This window comes from Mobula hypostoma, chromosome 3 (genome assembly GCF_963921235.1).
Source record: "Mobula hypostoma chromosome 3, sMobHyp1.1, whole genome shotgun sequence".
Taxonomy (NCBI): domain Eukaryota; kingdom Metazoa; phylum Chordata; class Chondrichthyes; order Myliobatiformes; family Myliobatidae; genus Mobula; species Mobula hypostoma.
Window position 1 is genome coordinate 6322380 of NC_086099.1, and position 19857 is coordinate 6342236.

Below are 19857 nucleotides of genomic sequence, written 5' to 3' on the forward strand. Positions count from 1 at the left end.
GTGGGAAGTCCACGACCAGAGTGCACAGCCTCGGAATAGGACATCCACTTGTGCGGAGATGAGAAGGAATTTCTTTAGCCAGAGTGTGGCGAATCTGTGGAATTCATCGCCACAATCGGCCCTGGAGGCTAAGCCACTGGGGATATTTAAAGTGAAGGCTGATATGTGCTTTATTAGTCAGGATTTCAAAGCTGACGGAGAGAAGGTAGGAGAGGGGTAATAATTAATGGCGGAGAAGACTTGATGGTCCGATTGGCCTAATTCTGCACCTCCGTTTTATGCTTTTATGGAGATACCGGAGTCCCACAGCTTTACTGCGTGAATTCCACCTCATTCAACCGAAAGCTCATGTCCGCGGAATGTCGCTTGCCCAAAATCACGCTACTGTAATTGGAACGTCACCTAACTGAAATCAGATTACACAGTTTTCTAAGAAGTTTGCCCTCTTCAGGAGCCATGACTCAAACTTACATCTTCCCTTGTGTCTCGAGGGAAATTATGAGATCTAGATTATATGCCCGAACAGAAACTGACAACCGTTCAGCAATGGATAAATAGCAATTCCTTTGAATAAACCGGACTCCGCCTTCGGGTTTCGACCAATGCGAAAGCAGCCGCCGAATAAATTAGTCAAATCTCTATGTCGGATGACTGAAAAAATCGGTTTAAAAAGCCAATTGCAAGACTAGCGTTGGCTAAAAAAAATTGCAACGCGCTCCTTTGAGAAGCTAGAGCCGAGGGGGAACAGTTTGCACAAACTTTTGAGATCACCTTGCTCGGCTCGCCGGTTATTTCGCGACGTACTTATTAAACAGCCCCGATGATTTATTGATTAAATCCGACTCCTGAGTCAGCGAGACCGCGATGAACAGCTTCACACTGTGTGTCAGTCTTCTGTCTGTGCTTTCTACCGGCTTCGCACAGATAACGTACAAGGATACACTCACTGGTAAGGGGATGCACTTTAAAATTATAATTAACTTTTTTATTTTGTTTAAACCGGTTATGTTCCATTGTGCACAAACTGTGGCATTGGAAACTTTTCAGAAATAATGTCTCGCCACCTCAGAATTTTCCATTGCCTAAGATATTCATTTGGTTTAACCCCCTGAATTGCTGGTTGCCCGCACATGAATGTGTAAAACTGTGACAGTTCCACTCTCCCGACCTCGGAAGTCCGGGTCCAGTGGTACGGGTAGCTGTCACAGTGTGGGGTCTTCCTTGTTTTCAGTGGATGACCACGACATCCTCTGTGCCTTGTGGTGAGCCCAAGCCCGCCTTCCCGGTGGTCGGATCTCGCTGTGTATGGGGTGTCCAGGGAGGGGTAGCACCTCTGGTGGAGGAACTTGCGTCCGTTCTGGGGCAGCCCACTCACCTTTGGTCCCCGCCGGACACTCAGCTCTCGCCTGTGGCTCCAGGGACCTGTTTGCATGCGACAGTGGCCACACCGCTTCGACAGGTGTGCTAAGCCAGGCGGGAGTAACCGGCGGGCCTCATACCCCGGTGAGATAGGGGCACGCCTGTCCCAGCATGTGAAGTCAGGAACGGCGGACGGGGCAGACGAGATCTACAGCGAGATCCAACGGCTAGAAAGGCGGCTCCGTCACGCTCGGAGAGCGAAGGGCACGGCAAGGCAAGGCAAGGGAAGGCATGCTCATCCAGGGCAACCAATACAGACCCCATTTTGTGACTCTTGACCGTACCTGCACCTGGACTTCCAAGGTCGAGGGAGTGGAACTGCCTTTCCACTTTAAAAAAACTCTCCCGTACAGATTTCCTGTCACTGTCGGACAGCCAACGTACTCTTCTGAGTATTCCGAGATTGCTGGCATGACGAGACTTCCACCTGTCTCCCGGTCAAGTTTGGAGTGTAATGAAAGCAGAAAATCACTCTTCCTGTTCCGATGCCGGCAAACACTCCCGCTGAACTACGCACACAAGATGTTGAAGGAACTCAGTAAATCAGTTGCCTGACCTACTGGGTTCCTCCAGCATTTTGTGTGTGTTGCACAAAATTGCCAGCATCTGCAGAATCACTTACGATTATTATTTGACTTTAATATATCATAGGGAAACGTCCATTTGGAACAGAAATGAGGAGGAATTTCTTTAGCCAGAGGGCGGTGAATCTGTGGAATTCATTGCCACGGGTGGCCAAGTTATTGGGTGCTGTATATTTAAGATGGAAATCGATAGGTTCTTGATCAGTCAGGGTGTCAAAAAGTTACGGGGAGAAGGCAGAAGAATGGGGTTGAAAGAGATAGGAAATCAGCCCCCGATGGGCTGAACGGCCGAATTCTGTTCCTATGCCTTGTAGTCTCTCCCTGGGCGATGCAGTTTCCTGGATAATGGCAAGGAGAACGTGTGTTGGGAGTGTTTAAACACGTGGGATTTTCGGACTGCGAACTAGAAGCGATCTCCGGCTCAAGGGCGGGGTTTGTCTCACAGGTAAACGCTTCCAGCCTCTGACTCGACGGCTTCCCCGACGACGCATTTGAAATGCTGCAATATACTGTAGATACTAAGATGCTTTGCACATTTGTTCATGTGGGGAGTGTCAGTATTGTTTTTCAGATGTATTTTCTTTAAAAATCATGTTCCCCCAGCACATCGCAAACGACGGTGCAAATCATTGTATGTTTCGCGGTACCTGTGACAAATACAGCTAAACAACACACTCACACGATGCTGGAGAACTCAGCAGGCCAGGCGGCATCTATGGAGAAGGGTTCGGGACCCTTGCTGAAGGGTTTCGGTCCAAACCGTCGACTGTACATCGTTGAGAAAATACATTCATTTGGTTGATTTTAACTCAACAGTTTAAAGCTTCAGAATTGTCTACTCATAGCCTAGTCCAATGTCACTGAGAAATCCTTGAATCTTTTTCTGCCTCTAGACAATACACAGCCTTGGGGTTTAAGACCAGTTATCGAAAGTTATCCATGTTGAATTCTGAGACCAGTTTTATTTTACTTCATTTTAGCTACAACTTTAACAGTAGCTTTACAAACTGACGTTTCTGCGTGTTCCTTATAGGCAAAGCTGTTCAGGATGTGCTGCACGACAATCACCCACATCGACGTTACAGAACGATTCAGACGAGATTTAACCTTCACGGTTCAACAAATACGGACGGAAAGCACTGTGCCATCATTGCAGGCGTACGCGAAAGTCTGGAGAAATGCAACTTCAATGTGACTTCCAGAACGTTCATCATCATTCATGGTTGGACGGTGAGTTACGCACTCTGCTAAATCCAAACTTGTCCCTGAAGCATGGGCGAGTGGCCTTCAAAGGTCCTGTGCCCTGGTGCCCCCATACCAATGTCAAAGTTTTTTTTGTTTTTCACACTATTCTCTATAAACTGTACAACAGTTGTGTGTGAAAATCCCAGGACATCAGCAGCTTCCGAGATATTCAAACCCCCCCATCTGGCACCAACAAACATTCCACAGTCAAAGTCACTTAGATCACATTTCTTCCCCATTCTCATGTTTGGTCTGACCAGCAACTGAACCTTTTGACCATGCCTGCATGCTTTTATATTTTGAGTATGATTGGCTGATTAGGTATTTGTATCAACGAGCAGGTGTATCTAATAAAGTGGCCACTGAGTGTACCTTCCGACATAAAAGTGGCTCCAGGCATTTGATCTAGATTGGGAGTGTGTGACTGCACATCATCCTATTTTTTGCTTGTTATCCTGTCCCCTTCCTAAACTCAAATATCAGATGCTGTGTCCGCTAGAATCCCAATCACCTAACTCACTGCAGGGAGGCTAGGATTTTGGAAATGTTCAGCAGGTTAAGCTGAAGAGTAAGGAAGAAGTCAACAATATTTCAAGTTCGAGTTCAAGTTGAATTATCACTCAATCATTCACAAATACAGCCAAATGAAACAACAAAACACTGTGCCAACAGTCATGCACAGCACAAGGCACATGTTACACACATCATTATGATAGCTCCTCCACTATCTGGCAACTCTTTGACGGGGTAGAGCTGCAGTACCTGATGTTCTTAACATCCAGCAGTGTCTGGCAATCATAAAGGACGAACAGGACACCTTTGCTTGTACCTGGAGAGGTCACTGTGCCATGTTGCCACCACCTTATAGGAAGCTGAAGACTGTAGATCTGACAAAACCTGAAATATTAACACCTTTCTTTCTCTTTATACACATTACCCAACCAGCTGAGTGTATCCAACTTTTTATTTTAGTTTCAACTCTTCATCATCTACATTCTTTCCAAAGTCAAAGTCGAGTTAATTCTCAGAAGTACAGATATGTACAGGTGCATTGAAGAAGCCAGTTGTAGCAGTGTCACAGGCACATGACACCATACTAGTGGCTTTCACAAGAAACACAGAAGTTAATCATGAATTGTTACCAATTTTTACAATAAACCCTGGTTAGATTTTAAAAATTAGGGTATATTTAAAACAGAGATTGATAAGTTCGTGATTAGTCAGGGTGTCAAAGGTTATGGAGAGAATAGCCTCTCTCCAGCAGGAAGGGTTAAGAGGGATAATAAATCAGCCATGATGGAATCAAGGACAAGGCTCAATGGGCTGAATGGCCTGATTCTGCTCCTATGTCTTGTGGTCTTAAAAAAAAACTAAATCAATTTGAGAGCAACAAATACAAAATACTTTCTTGCTTTTTCAATCTTTTTATTAGTTTCATAAAATAAAAACATAACATTGCAATAATACAAATAGTAGGAGATACATTGTTGTACTTAAAATGAGTAATTGTAAGACCAAATAGTATAAATTGATAAAACTCCCAATCGTGTAGGATAACAATGAATAATACAGGACAAAAAAAAACTGAAGAAAAATCATGAAAAAGAAAAAAAAAACAGAAAAAAAACAAACCCCACCCCCAAAAAAAACTAAACAGAATTAGTCAACTAAACTAAAAGACTTGGGCAATTCTAACAACTTAAAAATGGAGAAGAAGAAAATCTTAGTGTTGACGATTCCATTCCTCTCAACCAACAGTACAGACAAATAAACTAAGTTTGGAAATGGTCAAATTATATCATATGAAAATGCTGAATGAATGACCTCCAAGTTTTTTCAAATCTAATGGAAGGGTCATAAACCACACTTCTAATTTTCTCCAAATTCAAACACATCATAGTTTGTGATGTCATTCAATTCTTCAGTTGGTTAATTTATCCTCTATATGTGCTAAACATGTGTTGATACAGTTTAAAGTAGAGCACAGGGCTCATATGTCCAAAGATAAACTATCTCGTTATTACTCTTATATTAATCCTATATGTGATAGATGTCATTTTGAGATAGCTTCTTTAGCTCACATGTTTTGGTCATGTCCTTTGTTGGAAAAATATTGGAAAGATATTTTTGATATTATTTCAATGGTTTTGAATATAGACTTACAACCTCATCCAATTACTGCTATCTTTGGATTACCAATGATAGACTCAAATTATTTAACCTCTTCAGCACGTAGGATGATTGCATCTAATGGCTAGATTACTCTAATGGCTAGAAGATCCATTTTGCTGAATTGGAAAGAGATTAACCCTCCTACTGTATTTCATTGGTTTTCACAAACAAATACAAAATACTGAAGGCACTCAGCAGGGCAGAAAGCATCTATGGAAATGAATAAACAGTTGATGTTTATTCTGGAGGGGGCAAATAGTGGAAGTTCAAGAAATCGATGTTCATGCCATCAGGTTGGAGGCTACCTACCTGACAGAATATATAGTGTTGCTCTTCCAGCCTGAGTGTGGTCTCAGCATGACGGTAGAGGAGGCCACGGACTGAAATTTGGGATCGGGACGTAGAATTGAAATGGGTGGCCACTGGGAGATCTGCTTTTCATGGCAGATGAAGCGAAGGTGCTTGACAAGGCAGTTTCTCAGTCTATGTCAGGTCTCACTGATACAGGAGACCATACCAGGAGCACCGGACACAGTATACGAACACAACAGGCTCCCAGGTGAAGTGTCACCTCACCTGGAAGGACTGTTTGGGAGCTCTGAATGGTAGTGAGGGAGGAGGTGTAGGAACAGGTCTGACACTTGTTACGCTCGCAAGGGTAAGTGCCAGGAGGGAGATCAGCGGGGAGGGATGGGTGAGAAGGGCACAATCCCTGTGGAAAGCGGGAGATGGTTGAGTGTTGCATACTCTTCTGGTTGCCCCATTATAGGAGTGGTGTCAAGGCTTTGGAGAGGGTGCAGAAGAGATTCATCAGGGTCTGCCTGGTGTAGAGGGCATTTTCTTCCTTCTCCAACCCTTTACCCTTACCTTTTCCACCTATCACCTCCCAGCTTCTTCCTTCATTTCCCCCTCCCCGACCCAGCTGGCGAGACCTATCACCTTCCAGCTTGTCCTCTTCCCCCACTCCCACCTCCCTCCTTCTTATTCTGGCTTCTTCCCTCTTCCTTTCCAGTCCTGATGAAGGGTCTTGGCCCGAAAAGTGGACTGTTTATTCCTCTCCATGGGGGCATGTGGTTCTGCCTGCCAGTGCAGCTTTCTCACTGTTTCACCCATCTTGCCAAGTGTAACCTTAAACCATAAGACATGGAAGCAGAATTAAGCCACTCAGCCTATCGCATCTGCGCTGTCATTCAACATGTCCGGTTCGTATCCCTCTCAATTCCATTCTATTGCCCCCTTTGACTTCAACATTTAAGAGAAATTTGGATAGTTATGTATCCAGAGGGGTATGAAGGGCTATGGTCTGGGTGTGAGTCAATGGGATGAGGCAAAATAACAGATTGCATGGTCTAGATGGGCTGAAGGGCCTGTTTCTGTGCAGTAGTACTCGATAATTCTATGACATTACCGCTGTTGTGGCTCAAAGCACATAACATTTTTGCCAGCTGTTATCGCCTAAGATTTTAACTTCCAATTTATAATATGATATAGTTTAAGAGACCTACATAGAAATTGACTTATAAGACATAGGACCAGAATTATGCCATTTGGCCATTCGTGTCTGCTCTGCCATTCCATTATGGCTGATCTATTACCCCACTCAACTGCATTCTCCTGCCTTCTCTCCATAACCTTTGACACTGACTAATCAAGAACCTATTGCTGTATAGGAATAGTTTTTTGGTCAGGGTGTCAAAGGTTGTGCGGTGTCCAAGCTGGACTCAGTGCTGCCCTCCAGTGTTCGCTTGGTGGACGTCAAACTGTGTTGTGTTCGACTGCAGGTTGCTGCAATGTTCATGGACTCAGGGTTTTGGACTATATATTTTTTTGTGTGACTGTACTTTACTAATGTTTATATGTGCTTGCTATCTTATATGTGCCTTGTGCTGTGTGTGACTGTTGGTACTGTGTTTGCCCAGGAGGAACACAGTAACACAGTTTCATTTGTCCGTATTGATGGGTTTTCGTGTGTGGTTGAATGACAATTAAACTTGAACTTGAATCATCAACCTCTGCTTTAGATATACCCAATGACTTTGCCTCCACAGCTGTCTGTATGGTAGACTTTACACTGACTAGCTGCAAATATCCATGTTGTTTGGCAGTAGGTGCTATGCTGAAGGGTAGCACGGTAATATAGTGGTTAGCACAACACCTTACAGCATCGGCTGTGAGATCCCAGTTCAATTCCTGCCGCTCTCTGTAAGGAATTTGTACATCCTCCCAGTGAACCCGTGGGCTCCTTCTGTCCTCCTGTTCCTTCCCTCATTCCAAAGATGTACCGATTATGGTTAGTGAGTTGTGGGCCCTGCCCAATGAAGCAATGGAGGCTACCTCAGTAAATAGATTTAAGTCAAGTTGGATAGATTTTTGCATAGTAGGGGAATTAAGGGTTATGGGGAAAAGGCAGGTGGGTGGAGATGAGTCCATGGCCAGATCAGCCATGATCTCATTGAATGGCAGAGCAAGCTCGATGGGTCAGATGGCCGATTCCTGCTCCGATTTCTTATGATCTAATGTTGGTGCCAGAAACAGGGTGATATTTGTGAGCTGCCCCCAGCACAGCTCTCACTGATTTGCTTTGACACAAGCGATGTACATGTGACAAATAAAGCTAATCTTACCTTAATCTAATATAAGATTCAGCAGAATAGATTAATCCTTATAAGACAGGTCAAAATATATGGACACGAGTTTCTTTAGATGCTGGAAACCTAGAGCAACACACAAGATGCTGGAGGAGCTCAGCGGGTCAGGCAATGGAAATGAGTAGAGAGTCAACGTTTCGGGCTGAGACCCTTCATTAAGTGGAGAGGGGTTACTAAGTGGTGAGATCCTCCGAGTGTGAATCTGCCCTTCTGTGAATGATTCATGTGGCTTAAGGATGAGTATTCATCTGATGTCAGCTGCCTGGTGTTACTGATACCAGCAATGAAAAGTATGTGCTGAGCTGCCTTGGTCAACTATTCGCGCCCCCTGCTCTAATGCCTATAAATTGTATTGTAGCTGACCTGAGTTTGACCTTATCTGCGCTTACTCTGTGTTTAAACTGGTTCAAGTAAATCTGAGCAATCTTTCCACGTTCAAAGTCACTTGGATCACACTTCCCCATTCTGATGTGAGGTCTGAATAACAGTCACCAAGTCAACTACATTTGCTGGCTATTTTAGAGGTATATGTTGTTTATGTAAATATCTAATCAGCCAATCCTGTGGCAGCAACTCAATGCGTAAAAGCATGCAGACATGGTCAAGAGGTTCAATTGTTGTTCAGACCATATATCAGAAAGGGGAAGAAATGTGATCTAAATGACTTTGACCGTGGAATGACTGTCGGTGCCAGACAGGGTGGTTTGAGTATCTCAGAAACTGCTGATCTCTTGGGATTTTCGCACACAACAGTCTCTAGTGTTTACAGAGAATGGTGTGAAAAACAAAAATCATCCAGTGAGCGGCAGCTCTGTGGGTGAAAATGCCTTGTTAATGAGAGAGGTCAGAGGAAAATGGTCGGACAGGTTCAAGCTGACAGGAAGGTGACAGTAACTCAGATAACCATGTGTTGTGTAGAAGAGCATCTGGGAAAGCACAGCATACTAAACCTTGACGTGGATGGGCTGTAGCAGCAGAAGACCATGAACACACGCTCAGTGGCCACTTTATTTGGTTAGGAGTTTTCCAATGAAGTGTCACCGAGTGCATATCATAGGTAGTTACCCTCATTGTGGAAATCGGAGAAGACATCGGTACCATGGCAACGTGGTGGTTAGCGCGCTGATATTACAATTTGGGGTGTCGGATTTCAATTATGACATGGCTTGCAAGAAGTTTGTACGTCCTTGCCGTGAGCATGTGGGGTTCCTCCAGGTGCTTCAGGGTCCTCCCACAGTTCAAAGACTTGCTGGTTAGTAGATTATAAATTGTTTTGTGATTCAGCCAGCGTTAATTATTGGGTTGCTGGGTGGTGCGGCTCATTGGGCTAGAAAGGCCTGTTCCACATTGTATCTCCAAATAAAAGAGAATAATTAAACTGTTCAAATTTCACTGAAGAAACTGCCCGTGGAAGGTGAGGCTGTGTTGGCAGCTCATCTCGGAGAAGGAAAACTCTGATCTCTGCCCTTTTTTATAATTGTTGTTTTACTTTGTAGACAACGGGATTGATGGAATCTTGGATCAGCGGTATGGTTAAAGCCTTAGAAAAGCAAGAAGCTCACGCCAACATCATCGTGGTGAACTGGCTGGAACGTGCACATCAGCTTTACACGGTGGCGGTCAACAACTCTGAGGTGGTCGGGAAGGAGGTTGCCGTCTTAATTGATTGGCTGGAGGTAAGTCTTCAGAACCCTCATGTAGACATTCAGAGTCGGAAGCGTGAGATTCTGCAGAGGCTGGAAATCCGGAGCAACACACCACAGAATGCTGGAGGAACCCAGCAGGTCAGGCAGCATCTATGGAAAAGAGAAAACAAATAGTCAACATTTGGGGCCGAGACCCTTCATCAGGGCTGTAAAGGAATTGGGAGTATACCAGAATAAGAAGATGGGGGTTGGGGAAGGAGAACAAACTAGAAGATGATAAGTAGTTGAGACCAGGTGGATGGGCCGAGATGAAGGTTCTTTATTCCTCTCCATAGACGCTGCCTGACCTGCTGAGTTTCTCCAGCACTCTGTGTGTGTAATTCAGAGTCAGGTTTATTACCACTGACATACGTCATGAAATGTGTGGTTTTGCGGCAGCGCTACAGGGCAGTGCACAAAAATAGGTGAGTTCCAATCAGAAATATAAAAAATAAATTGGTGCCAAGGGATCAAACTAGTGAGCTAGTGTTTATGCATCGTTTAGAAACCCGATGGCGGAGGGGAAGAAGCTGTTCCTAAAACGTAGAGAGTGTGTATGTCTTCAGACTGCTGGACCTCCTCCTTGACGGTGGTAAGAAGCAGTTATGTCCCAGGTGGTGAGGGTCTAACGATGGATGATACGGTCTTAAAGCCTCAGCTTTTGAAGATGTCCTTGATAGGGAGGATGGTGTCCATGATGGAGATGGCTGAGCTTGTAACCCTTTGATAGAATGGAGGGGGGATAGCTGGCCATAAGTCATAGGAGCAGAATTAGACCATTGGGCCTATCGGGTCTCCAAATCATGGCTGATTTACTATCTCTCTCAACCCCATTCTCCTGCCTTCTCCCTGTAACCTTTCACACCCTGACAAATCAGGAACCCATTAGTTTCCACTTTAAGTATACACAATGACTTAGCCCCCACAGCCGTCTGTGGCAATGAATTCCACAGTGTGGGTCTTCAGGTCGCCTGATGGTGGTCGTCCCTCCCTGAGAGGGGGTGCAGCCCAAGGCTGTTTGGAGTGATGTGGGTTGGGTTGAAATGATGTGAGTCCAGTAATGCTCAGTGGAATTTGGTGGTTCCAGGAATGAAAGGGTTTAACATGTGAGGAATGTTTGATGGCTCTGGGCCTGTACTCACTGGAGTTTAGAAGAATGAGTGGGGATCTTATTGAGGAATATTCCTTTAGAGCGGAGTTAAGGAGGAATTACTTTAGCCAGAAGTTGCTGAACCTCCGCCTAATCAGAAGTCTGTTCTGGGTACAAACTGCCGCTGTAAGAATAGGTGGAGAAGTGAGTCAGTTTACGAAAATCAAGAGAGGCATTAGACAAGCGTGTGTTTTCTCCCCTGATTTGTTTAATGTGTACAGTGAAACAATATTACAAAAAATAAGAGACATCTTGGGAATCAAAGTTGGCGGTAAAAACATCAATAATTTCAGATATGCGGATGACACTGTGTTAATTGCAAATACGGAGGAAGAACTACAAAACTTAATTGATATAGTTGTTGAAGAAAGTGCAAAGATGGATCTGTCTATCACTGGCAAAAAGACAGAATGTATGGTGATCTCCAAAAAGAAAGAGAATCCTATCTGCAGGCTGAGAATAAATGGGGAAGACATAAAACAAGCACAGAACTTTTGCTACTTCGGAAGCTGGGTGACATCAGATGGCAGGTGTGACATGGACATCAAAAGAAGAATAGGGATGGCAAAAGACACCTTTACGAGAATGAAGAGTATACTGACCAATATTAAACTAGCCTCAGAGTACTGAAATGTTATGTTTATCCAGTTATGTTATATGGCTCAGAATGTTGGACAATATCTAATAACATGAGGAAACGAATTGAAGCAGCAGAGATGTGGTTTTTGAGGAGGATGCAAAGAATATCATGGACCAAATGAATATCTAACGAGGATGTCATGAACAGAGCAAGCACAAAAAGAGAAATAATGTATGAGATTATGAAAAGGCAACATAATTTAGTAATTGAGGAATATTCCTTCAGAACAGAGGTAAGGAGGAATTACTTTAGCCAGAAGTTGTTGAGTCTGTGGAATTCATTGCCACAGATGGCTGTGGAGGCCAAGTCACTTGGTGTATTTAAAGTGGAGGTTGATAGGTTCTTGATTAGTCAGGGCGTCAAACTTTATGGGGAGAAGGCAGGAGAGTGGGGTTGAGAGGGATAATAAATCAGCCATGATGAAATGGCAGAGCAGACTCGATGGGCCGAATGGCCCAATTCTACTCCTAGGTCTTGTGAAAACACTTTTGATTGAGCGACCGATGGTGACTTTCAGGAATGTGTGGACTGGTTTCAACACCGGTGGTGCAAGAGAAGAGCCTGTACTGTGCTGTAGTGTTCTATGTTCTATAATAAATAAGATTCCGTTGGAGCAGAATTATTCATAGCTAATTTGTGTGCAGAAATAGAGTAGACAGACAGTATCATTTTCCCAGGGTTAAAGGTTGAGTACCAGAGGACATGCATTTAAAGTGAAAGGTGGTCATTTCAAGGAGCAGGTTTTTCCACACAGAGTGGTGGGTGACTGGAAGGTGCTGGTAGAGGCAGATGCATTAGGAAATTTTAAGCGATGTTTAGGTTGGCACATGAAAGTGAGGGAAATGGACATTGTGTAGGCAGAGGGGATTAGCTAGGTTGCCCATTTTGGTTTGGCACAACATAGTGTGCCAAAGGGCCCGTTCCTGTGCTGTACCGGCTATGTTCTAACAGCTGTTCATGGCCTTGACCATGACTCCGGTCTACCTCTGCTGTTGGCAAAGCAAACAATGTCAAATCTCCTGGCAATTCTAATCATTAGCCTAAAAGTATATGATCAGGAAGTAGAGGAATGTTGACAATCCTTTACCTATTACATCCAGAAAGCGAAGTCTTGACTTCCCGATATGCTGCTGGCATTTAGGGCAGCAATGAAGATGCTCCATTTCTGCGGTGTTCAGGGCTTCCTACATCATTTCAGTAGCTTCCTCTCGGTTTTCACTCCTGTCAGCCATGCAAGTCCCGGGTGGAGACTCAGGAATACCACTCAGGTGCAGAAGGAATTTTCGTTGCGGTTTCCGTAATAGTTTTGTTTGACCAGTCAGGGTTGTTAGCCCTGAGCTGAACCCTCGAACCTGGAGGTCCAATGGACCACTCGTAGCCTGGCCTCTGCCCTTTGACCTGTTTGGCATGGGTGACCCTACCAAGAGCCAAAGCATAAAGCCCTGACTCCAGCCAGCATAGCTCTCCAGGTCATTGAGGCACACAATCCTCCAAACCCTGCGACAAGGGTGTAATCCTCTTGGCGGAGAAAAGCCAAGAAATGCCCTTCTTCCCCTTTGTGATTTACTTCTGTTTGATATGATTCAGAGAATAAATTATTGCATCTAGACAGTCAATTTAAAATATGTAACTTAAATAACAGATGAGGAGCGTTTGAAAATTCAAGATTATTCAATGTCATTTCCAGTACGCAAGTGTAAAGGGGAATGAAATAATTTTTACTCCAGACCGAATGCAGCACAAAAAAATCACAAGGTATAGAACGCAATAATAACAAAAGCGTGATAAATATAAATACATAAGATACGTTGTATATTAAATATACAAGCTAGCTGATATGCTGAGCCCTGAAGACGGGTCTTGGTCTGAAGCGTTGACTGTTTCTTCATTTCTGTAGATGCTGCCCGACCTGGGTTCCTCCAGCATTCTGTGTGTCTCTTGCTCTGGATTCCCAGCATCTGCAGAATCTCTCATGTTTAGCTTGTATACTGTTATGAATCAGCAGCAACAGAGATAAATTTGATTCGAGTTTTCATAAAATAAACAACGACATTTATTAACCTCTGCTCAAAACATCAAAAGGTAAACAAACGACTAATTTAACCGGAAGTTAACAGTTAGGCGACTATATCGAACAAACAGTCAAACTTATAAACTGTTCTTAACGAGTTCTCATCCAAGCACAGACTTAAAGTGGTAAATTTAAAAGTCCATGTGATTTATACAGTCATTAAGGAAAGACTTCCCCAAAATAATGATTCCTTTGAAGTAATGACGAATCGGTCGATCTCAGCCGAGAAATGCCTTGTCCTAAGGAATCACGATGAAATAAAGGAACTGGCCTTTTGGCTGGAGGGTGGTCACTGCACAAACCTCCCCGCCCTGGTAGGGGTTTCACTCAAATGTGCATGCCACAATTCCCGAACAAATTCAAAAAGGTCGATCATTCCCAAGACGCTGAACGACATTAACGTTGCCCAATCCTTTGCTCGGATAACTCTGGTCATGTCTTCACTCTCCGATACTGGACTGTAAGGGAAAAATAAACGTGCAACAAACAAAACCGATGGCATCTCCAAACATCCGACCGGCAACAACAACATTGCACTAAAAATAAGAAAGAGAACAGTGTCACTTTGGTGGGCTTTGTTTAAATACTGTTTGGAACATGCCATCACCCCACGGTCATGAGCCAATTACATCATGCCCATCACAAGATAATTGCATGATGCTCACGGGATATGTAATAATACATTGATTGTATGTCCGCACAGTGACACTAGGTACAGGAGTGTCCGTGCATAAGGTGACTGACAGGAAATGGTAAAGTAGTGGTGGTTGGGGGTGTGGAGGGGTGGGTTAGTGGGTGGAGGTGTTGATCAGCCTCACTGCTTGGGGAAAGTAACTGTTTTTTAGTCTGGTGGCCCTGATATGGATGCTACGTAGCCTCCTCCCTGATGGGAGTGGGGACAAACAGTCCATGAGCAGGGTGGGTGGGATCCTTCATGATGTTACTGGCTCTTATCCGGCACCTTTCTTGTTGGTGAGTAGGCTGGTGCCGGTGATGTGTTGGGCAGTTTTTACAGGCGCTGATCCTGAAGTCACTGAAGCATAGAAGAATGGGTGGGTGGACCTCATTGAAACAGCAAATACTGAAGGGGCTAGATAGCATGGATGTGGAGGGATGTTTTCTACCATGGGAAAGTCTAGGACCTGAGGGCACAGCTTCAGGATAGAGGAGCATCCATTTAGAACAGAGATGTAAGAGATTTCTTTAGCCAGCCGGTGCTGAACCTATGGAATTCGTTGTCACAGACAGCAGTGGTAGCAAGTCAGTGGGTATATTTAAAACTGAGGTAGATATAGTCTTGTTTACTTGGTGTCAAAGGTTACGTGGAGAAGGATGGAGAATGGAATTGAAAGGGTTAATAAATCAGCCATGATGGAATGGTGGGGCAGGCTTGATGGGCTGAATAGCCTCATTCTGCTCCTTTGACTTGTGGCTTTATCTGCCTCCACTCATAGCCTGCAGTGTGTAAGACTTTAATCATTACCTCATTTAGTGGGCAAGTATGTCAGTGTAATGACTTTCTGTTTTTGATCAGTACTGAGAAGCAGTGGGGATTATGATCCCATGGATGGATAATTTTCACCGTGTCTGGTGGAATCATTAACTTTTTTTCATGCTCTTATTTCAATTTGTTCACAAGCAGTGGGCTGAGGAAATGGTTGTCAGAGCCAACCAATCACAATGTTGTTCCCTCCAACTGATCTAACATTTAAAAATTATATATAGGTGGAGATGGGATGCCAGCAAACTTGTCCCATTGCCACTGCAGCTCGATGACATCCAGCTACAGCTGCCAGCATTGGTGTGTTACCGTGTTGGCTTTGATCTCTCCCAGCTCGGTTGCGTAGAGCCCAGTTTGACACAGGCAGGTTAAGTTTAGGACGTCATGGTAACGTCGTGGTTCGTGCGTCACTAGTAAGATCGGGGCATCAGAGTTTAGAGTTCAATTCTGACACTAAGGAGTTTGTATGTCCTCCTTATGACTGCGTAGGTTTTCTCCGGGTGCTCTGGTTTCCTCCCACAGTCCAAAGATGTACCGGTTAACTGGTCACTGTAAATTCTCCTGTGATTAGGATAGGGTTAAATTGGTGGGTTGCTGGCCAACACGTCTCATTAGGCCGGAAGGGCCCGTTCCGTGCTGTAACTCTAAATAAAACTAAAAATAAATAATTTCTCAGGCTGCAGGGATGGCTAGGGTAAGCAGCAAGCAGTCCTAGATAGAGTGATGGTTGTGTCGTAACGAAGGAGATTGACTGGAGGCAGATTTGTTCTGCATTTGATCTTGTGATGGTGTGATGTTCTGGTACAATGAATGTAAACACCCCCTCTCCAAAATCTAATGCATTTAGTTTAATTTAACTATAATTATTTCTGTCTTCAAGTGTACAATCGCGAAGTCATATTATCAAAGTATTGATGCACGATCAGTACAACTTTGAGATTCATTTTCCTGTGGGCATTTACAGACAATAAAGGCTTAAAATGAAATTTATGAAGAAAACATACAAACCAAATCTGTCAAACAACCAATATACAAAAGACAAATTGTGCAGATAAAACTAATACTAAGAGTATTTCATTTCATTTCAAGATAGTCTGATGTCATTTCCAGTACACAGTGTAAAGGAGAACAAAACAATTGTTACTACAGATCTGTTGCGGCACAAAAAAACATAGTAAGATAAAGAACACAATAATAATAAAAATGCACAATAAATATAAATATAAATACATAAGATAGCTTATATACATTGATTATATGTATATAAAGTGACGCTAGGCACAGGAGTGTCTGTACATAAGGTGACAGACTGGAAATGATAAAGTAGTGGTGGTTGGGGTGTGGAGGGGTGGATTAGTGGGTGGAGGTGTTGATCAGTCTCACTGTGTGGGGAAAGGAACTGTTCTTGAGTCTGGTGGTCCTGGCATGGATGCTACATAGCCTCCTCCCTGATGGGAGTGGGACAAACAGTCCACGAGCAGGGTGGGTGTATGCGTTCATCATTTTGTGCAGACTTTCCCATCCCTGGGCACTGGTGTTTCCATCTGCATAATTTTTTCTGCTTTATGGGCAGTTAGGCTGGCCAGGAAACGAAGCCTTAACCAGTTATTAGATGCTATTAAACTCGTACATGAATCGTGCAGAGAATGCAGGGATTTTGGATATTGTGTAGGCAATAGGGATGCATTTAGTTATGCATTTATTTCAAGAACCAAATTTCAGCTTTATTCACCATGTATATTTGCAAGTATCAGGAATTTGCTATGATGTGTTGGTCAGGGCGTGACTTGCAACAAAGACAACATTCATCAATTATAAAGAAGTGTATATAAAATTACAGATTAAAGTATGAATATGGATCAACATGTGCATAAACCCCAGCAAATATAACACTGCTTATATAGTAAATAAAAAAGGTTTAAAATGTTCAAGGTGTAGTGACAGGAGATAGAGGGGCTGAGGGTGGCTAACTAGAATGGTTGATCAGATTAACTGCCTGGAGGAAGAAACACTTAAGGTGGTGTGAAGCTTTTGTTTTAATAGCCCTATAGCGCTTCCCAGAAGGGAGCTTTATGAAAAGCAGTTTGCTGGGTCGGTCATGTCTGCAATGATTTTTCCTGCCCACATCTTCGTCCTGGACATGTGCAAGTCCTGCAGTGGTGGGAGACTGAGGCCAATGGCCTTTACTGATGTCCTTGACAGTTCTCTGGAGTTCTCATACATCATGAGAAGATGCTGCACCAAACCAGACCGTAATGGCTGATGTAAGGATGCTCTTGATGATGGCAGAGTAGAATTACACCAGTATGTTCTGGGCAAGGTGGAGTTTTACCAGCTGTTGCTATTACAGGCTTAATTATACTCAGTGGCCACTTCATTAATTACCTCCTGTACCTCATAAAGTGGCCCCTGAGTATGTCCGTGGTAGTCTTCTGCTGTAGCCCCATCCACTTCAAAGTTTGACATGTTGTGCATTCAGAGATGCCCTTCTGCACGCCACTGTTGTAACTTGTGGTTATTAGAGTTGCTGTTGTCTTCCTGTCAGTTTTGAACCAGTCCGGCCATTCTCCTCTGACCTCTCTCATTAGCAAGGCATTTTTGCCCACAGAACAGCTGGTCGCTGGATGTATTTTTATTTTTTGCGCCATTCTCTGTAAACTCCAGAGACTGTTGTGCATGAAAATCCCAGGAGATACTGCAGATTCTGAGATACTCAAACCACCCCATCTGGCACCAGTAATCATTCCACAGTCAAAGCCACTTAGATCACATTTCTTCCCCATTCTGATGTTTGATCTGAACAACAACTGAGCCTCTTGACCATGTCTGCATGCTTTTATGCATTAAGTTGCTGCCACATGATTGGCTGAGCACAGCATGGTGGGTGAAAGAGCCTACCATGCAGCACTGTTGCGTGTTCTGCGGTTGTTTAACTCTCTGTCTGCAATTCTTCCACTGCAGCAGGAGACCTGTTTTTCCCCTCAGAAGTTGCATTTGATTGGCTACAGCCTGGGTGCCCACGTAGCAGGATTCGCTGGGAAAGCTACAAGAAACAGAATTGGACGGATCACAGGTATGAACTCTAACCCCCGCCAGTCAGCCGACAGGTTCACGTGGCTATCTGCTTGGCCGACCTTCACTTCCAGTCTCTCACCTTCACGTGATGCAGGGGCCGCGATAGCGCGGAGGTTAGCACGACACTGTTACAGCTCGGGCGTCCCGGCGTTTGGAGTTCAATTCTGGCACTGTTTGTGGTTTCCCCCGTCGCTGGGTTTCCTCCCACAGTCCAAAGATGTCCCGGTTAACTGGTCACTATCAATTGTTCTGCAATTAGGCCAGTGATAAGCAGGTGTGTTGCTGGGCAATGCGGGTCGTTGGGCTAGAAGGGTCTGTTCTGCGTTGTATCTCTAAATAAATACTCAATGAACTGTCTCTCAGACGCCCATCAGCTTCTCTTCTGAATTCTTCACTACTGATGCATGCTAATCTAGTACATCTGTGGGGTGTGGAAGGAAATTGCCATTCCTGAGGTAACTGGACTCCAGAGGGTGTGCACACATCTCTGGTTTTATTGTTCTGTCCTGGTCAGAGGAGAACTTGGCTTCGGCTGAGATCAGCTCAATGGAATTTTTGCCTGTTCTCCAACTTTTAGTTACATTTGAGGTGATTTTTCTTTGGAAAGTTTGTCCATGAATTTGATAAAATTGGCTGTAATAGCCTTAGCCGGGATGGTTGAATGATACGGTACCACTGCTGTTGGCGACATGGTTGGCGTTACGCTTTACAGCACTAGCTTAATTACCAGCACTGTCAGTACGGTGTTTGTACCTTCTCCGGGCTCTCTGGCTTCCTCCCACAGTCCAAAGGCCGATGAGTTAGGCTTAGGGAGCTGTGAGCGCCAGGTACAAGATGGCACTCAAGCACATCCTCGAGCTGTGTTGGCCTTCGCTAATTTTCGAAGGACATGTGACAGATAAAGTTAATTTGCTTGGGTTCAGATGGGAAGAGCTTTCGCTTGGGGAGGGGTGTGGAGATACTCTGACTACCCCCAAGGAAGTGCAGAGTAATTAGTCCTAGAGCCCTACAGTCCCGCCATGTACTTGGTTAATTCTGAAATGGAACCCATATCGGCCACTTCAGCTAGCAGCTCTTTACCCACTGTCATCGCCCTCGGCGTGAAGAACCTTTCTCTCGGGACCCCTTAAATATTTCGCATTTCACCCTTAACCTATAACCTCTACTTCCAGTCTCACCCAACCTCAGTGAGAAAAAGCCTGCATGTATTTTGGGGAAAAAATAGTGAACCTTTCAAGCATCATGAGCATTGATCAAAAGAACTGCCTCCCTTTGCACCGAGAGGCTGGTCAGAACGGGGTGAAGGGACAATGGACATCAAACATAGAACACTACTGCATAGTGCAGACCCTCAGCACGCAATGTTGTGCCAACTTTTAACCCACTCTAAGATCAACCTAACCCTTCCCTCCTACATAACCCTCTATTTTTCTATCATCCATGTGCCTATCTGAGAGCCTATCTCTCGTATATCTACCTCTATCGCCACCCCTGGCAGGCCAATCAATACATTCACCTCTCTGTGTTTTTTAAATACCTCTGACATCTCCCTATACTTTCCTCCAATTCACCTTAAAATTATGCCCTCTGGTATTAGTGAATTTCAGCTCTCAGAGAAAGTCTCTGGCTGTCCACTGCATCTATGCGTCTTGTATACCTCTATCAAG

General features: G+C 44.2%; 1 protein-coding gene across 2 annotated transcripts in view; it reads left to right on the plus strand.

Moving 5' to 3' along the window:
- The first annotated feature begins 316 nt into the window (after positions 1–316).
- LOC134343836 (putative endothelial lipase) overlaps positions 317–19857 on the plus strand; it is a 47569-nt gene continuing 28028 nt past the window's right edge. The window contains exons 1-4 of one of the 2 annotated variants that reach the window (XM_063042607.1): positions 317–949; positions 3037–3233; positions 9565–9744; positions 18077–18188. In XM_063042607.1, coding sequence (XP_062898677.1) covers positions 865–949; positions 3037–3233; positions 9565–9744; positions 18077–18188 — 574 coding nt within the window. In that variant the 5' untranslated portion in view covers positions 317–864. The remainder of the gene's footprint in view (positions 950–3036; positions 3234–9564; positions 9745–18076; positions 18189–19857) is intronic. The other variant, XM_063042608.1, reaches the window with a different exon arrangement.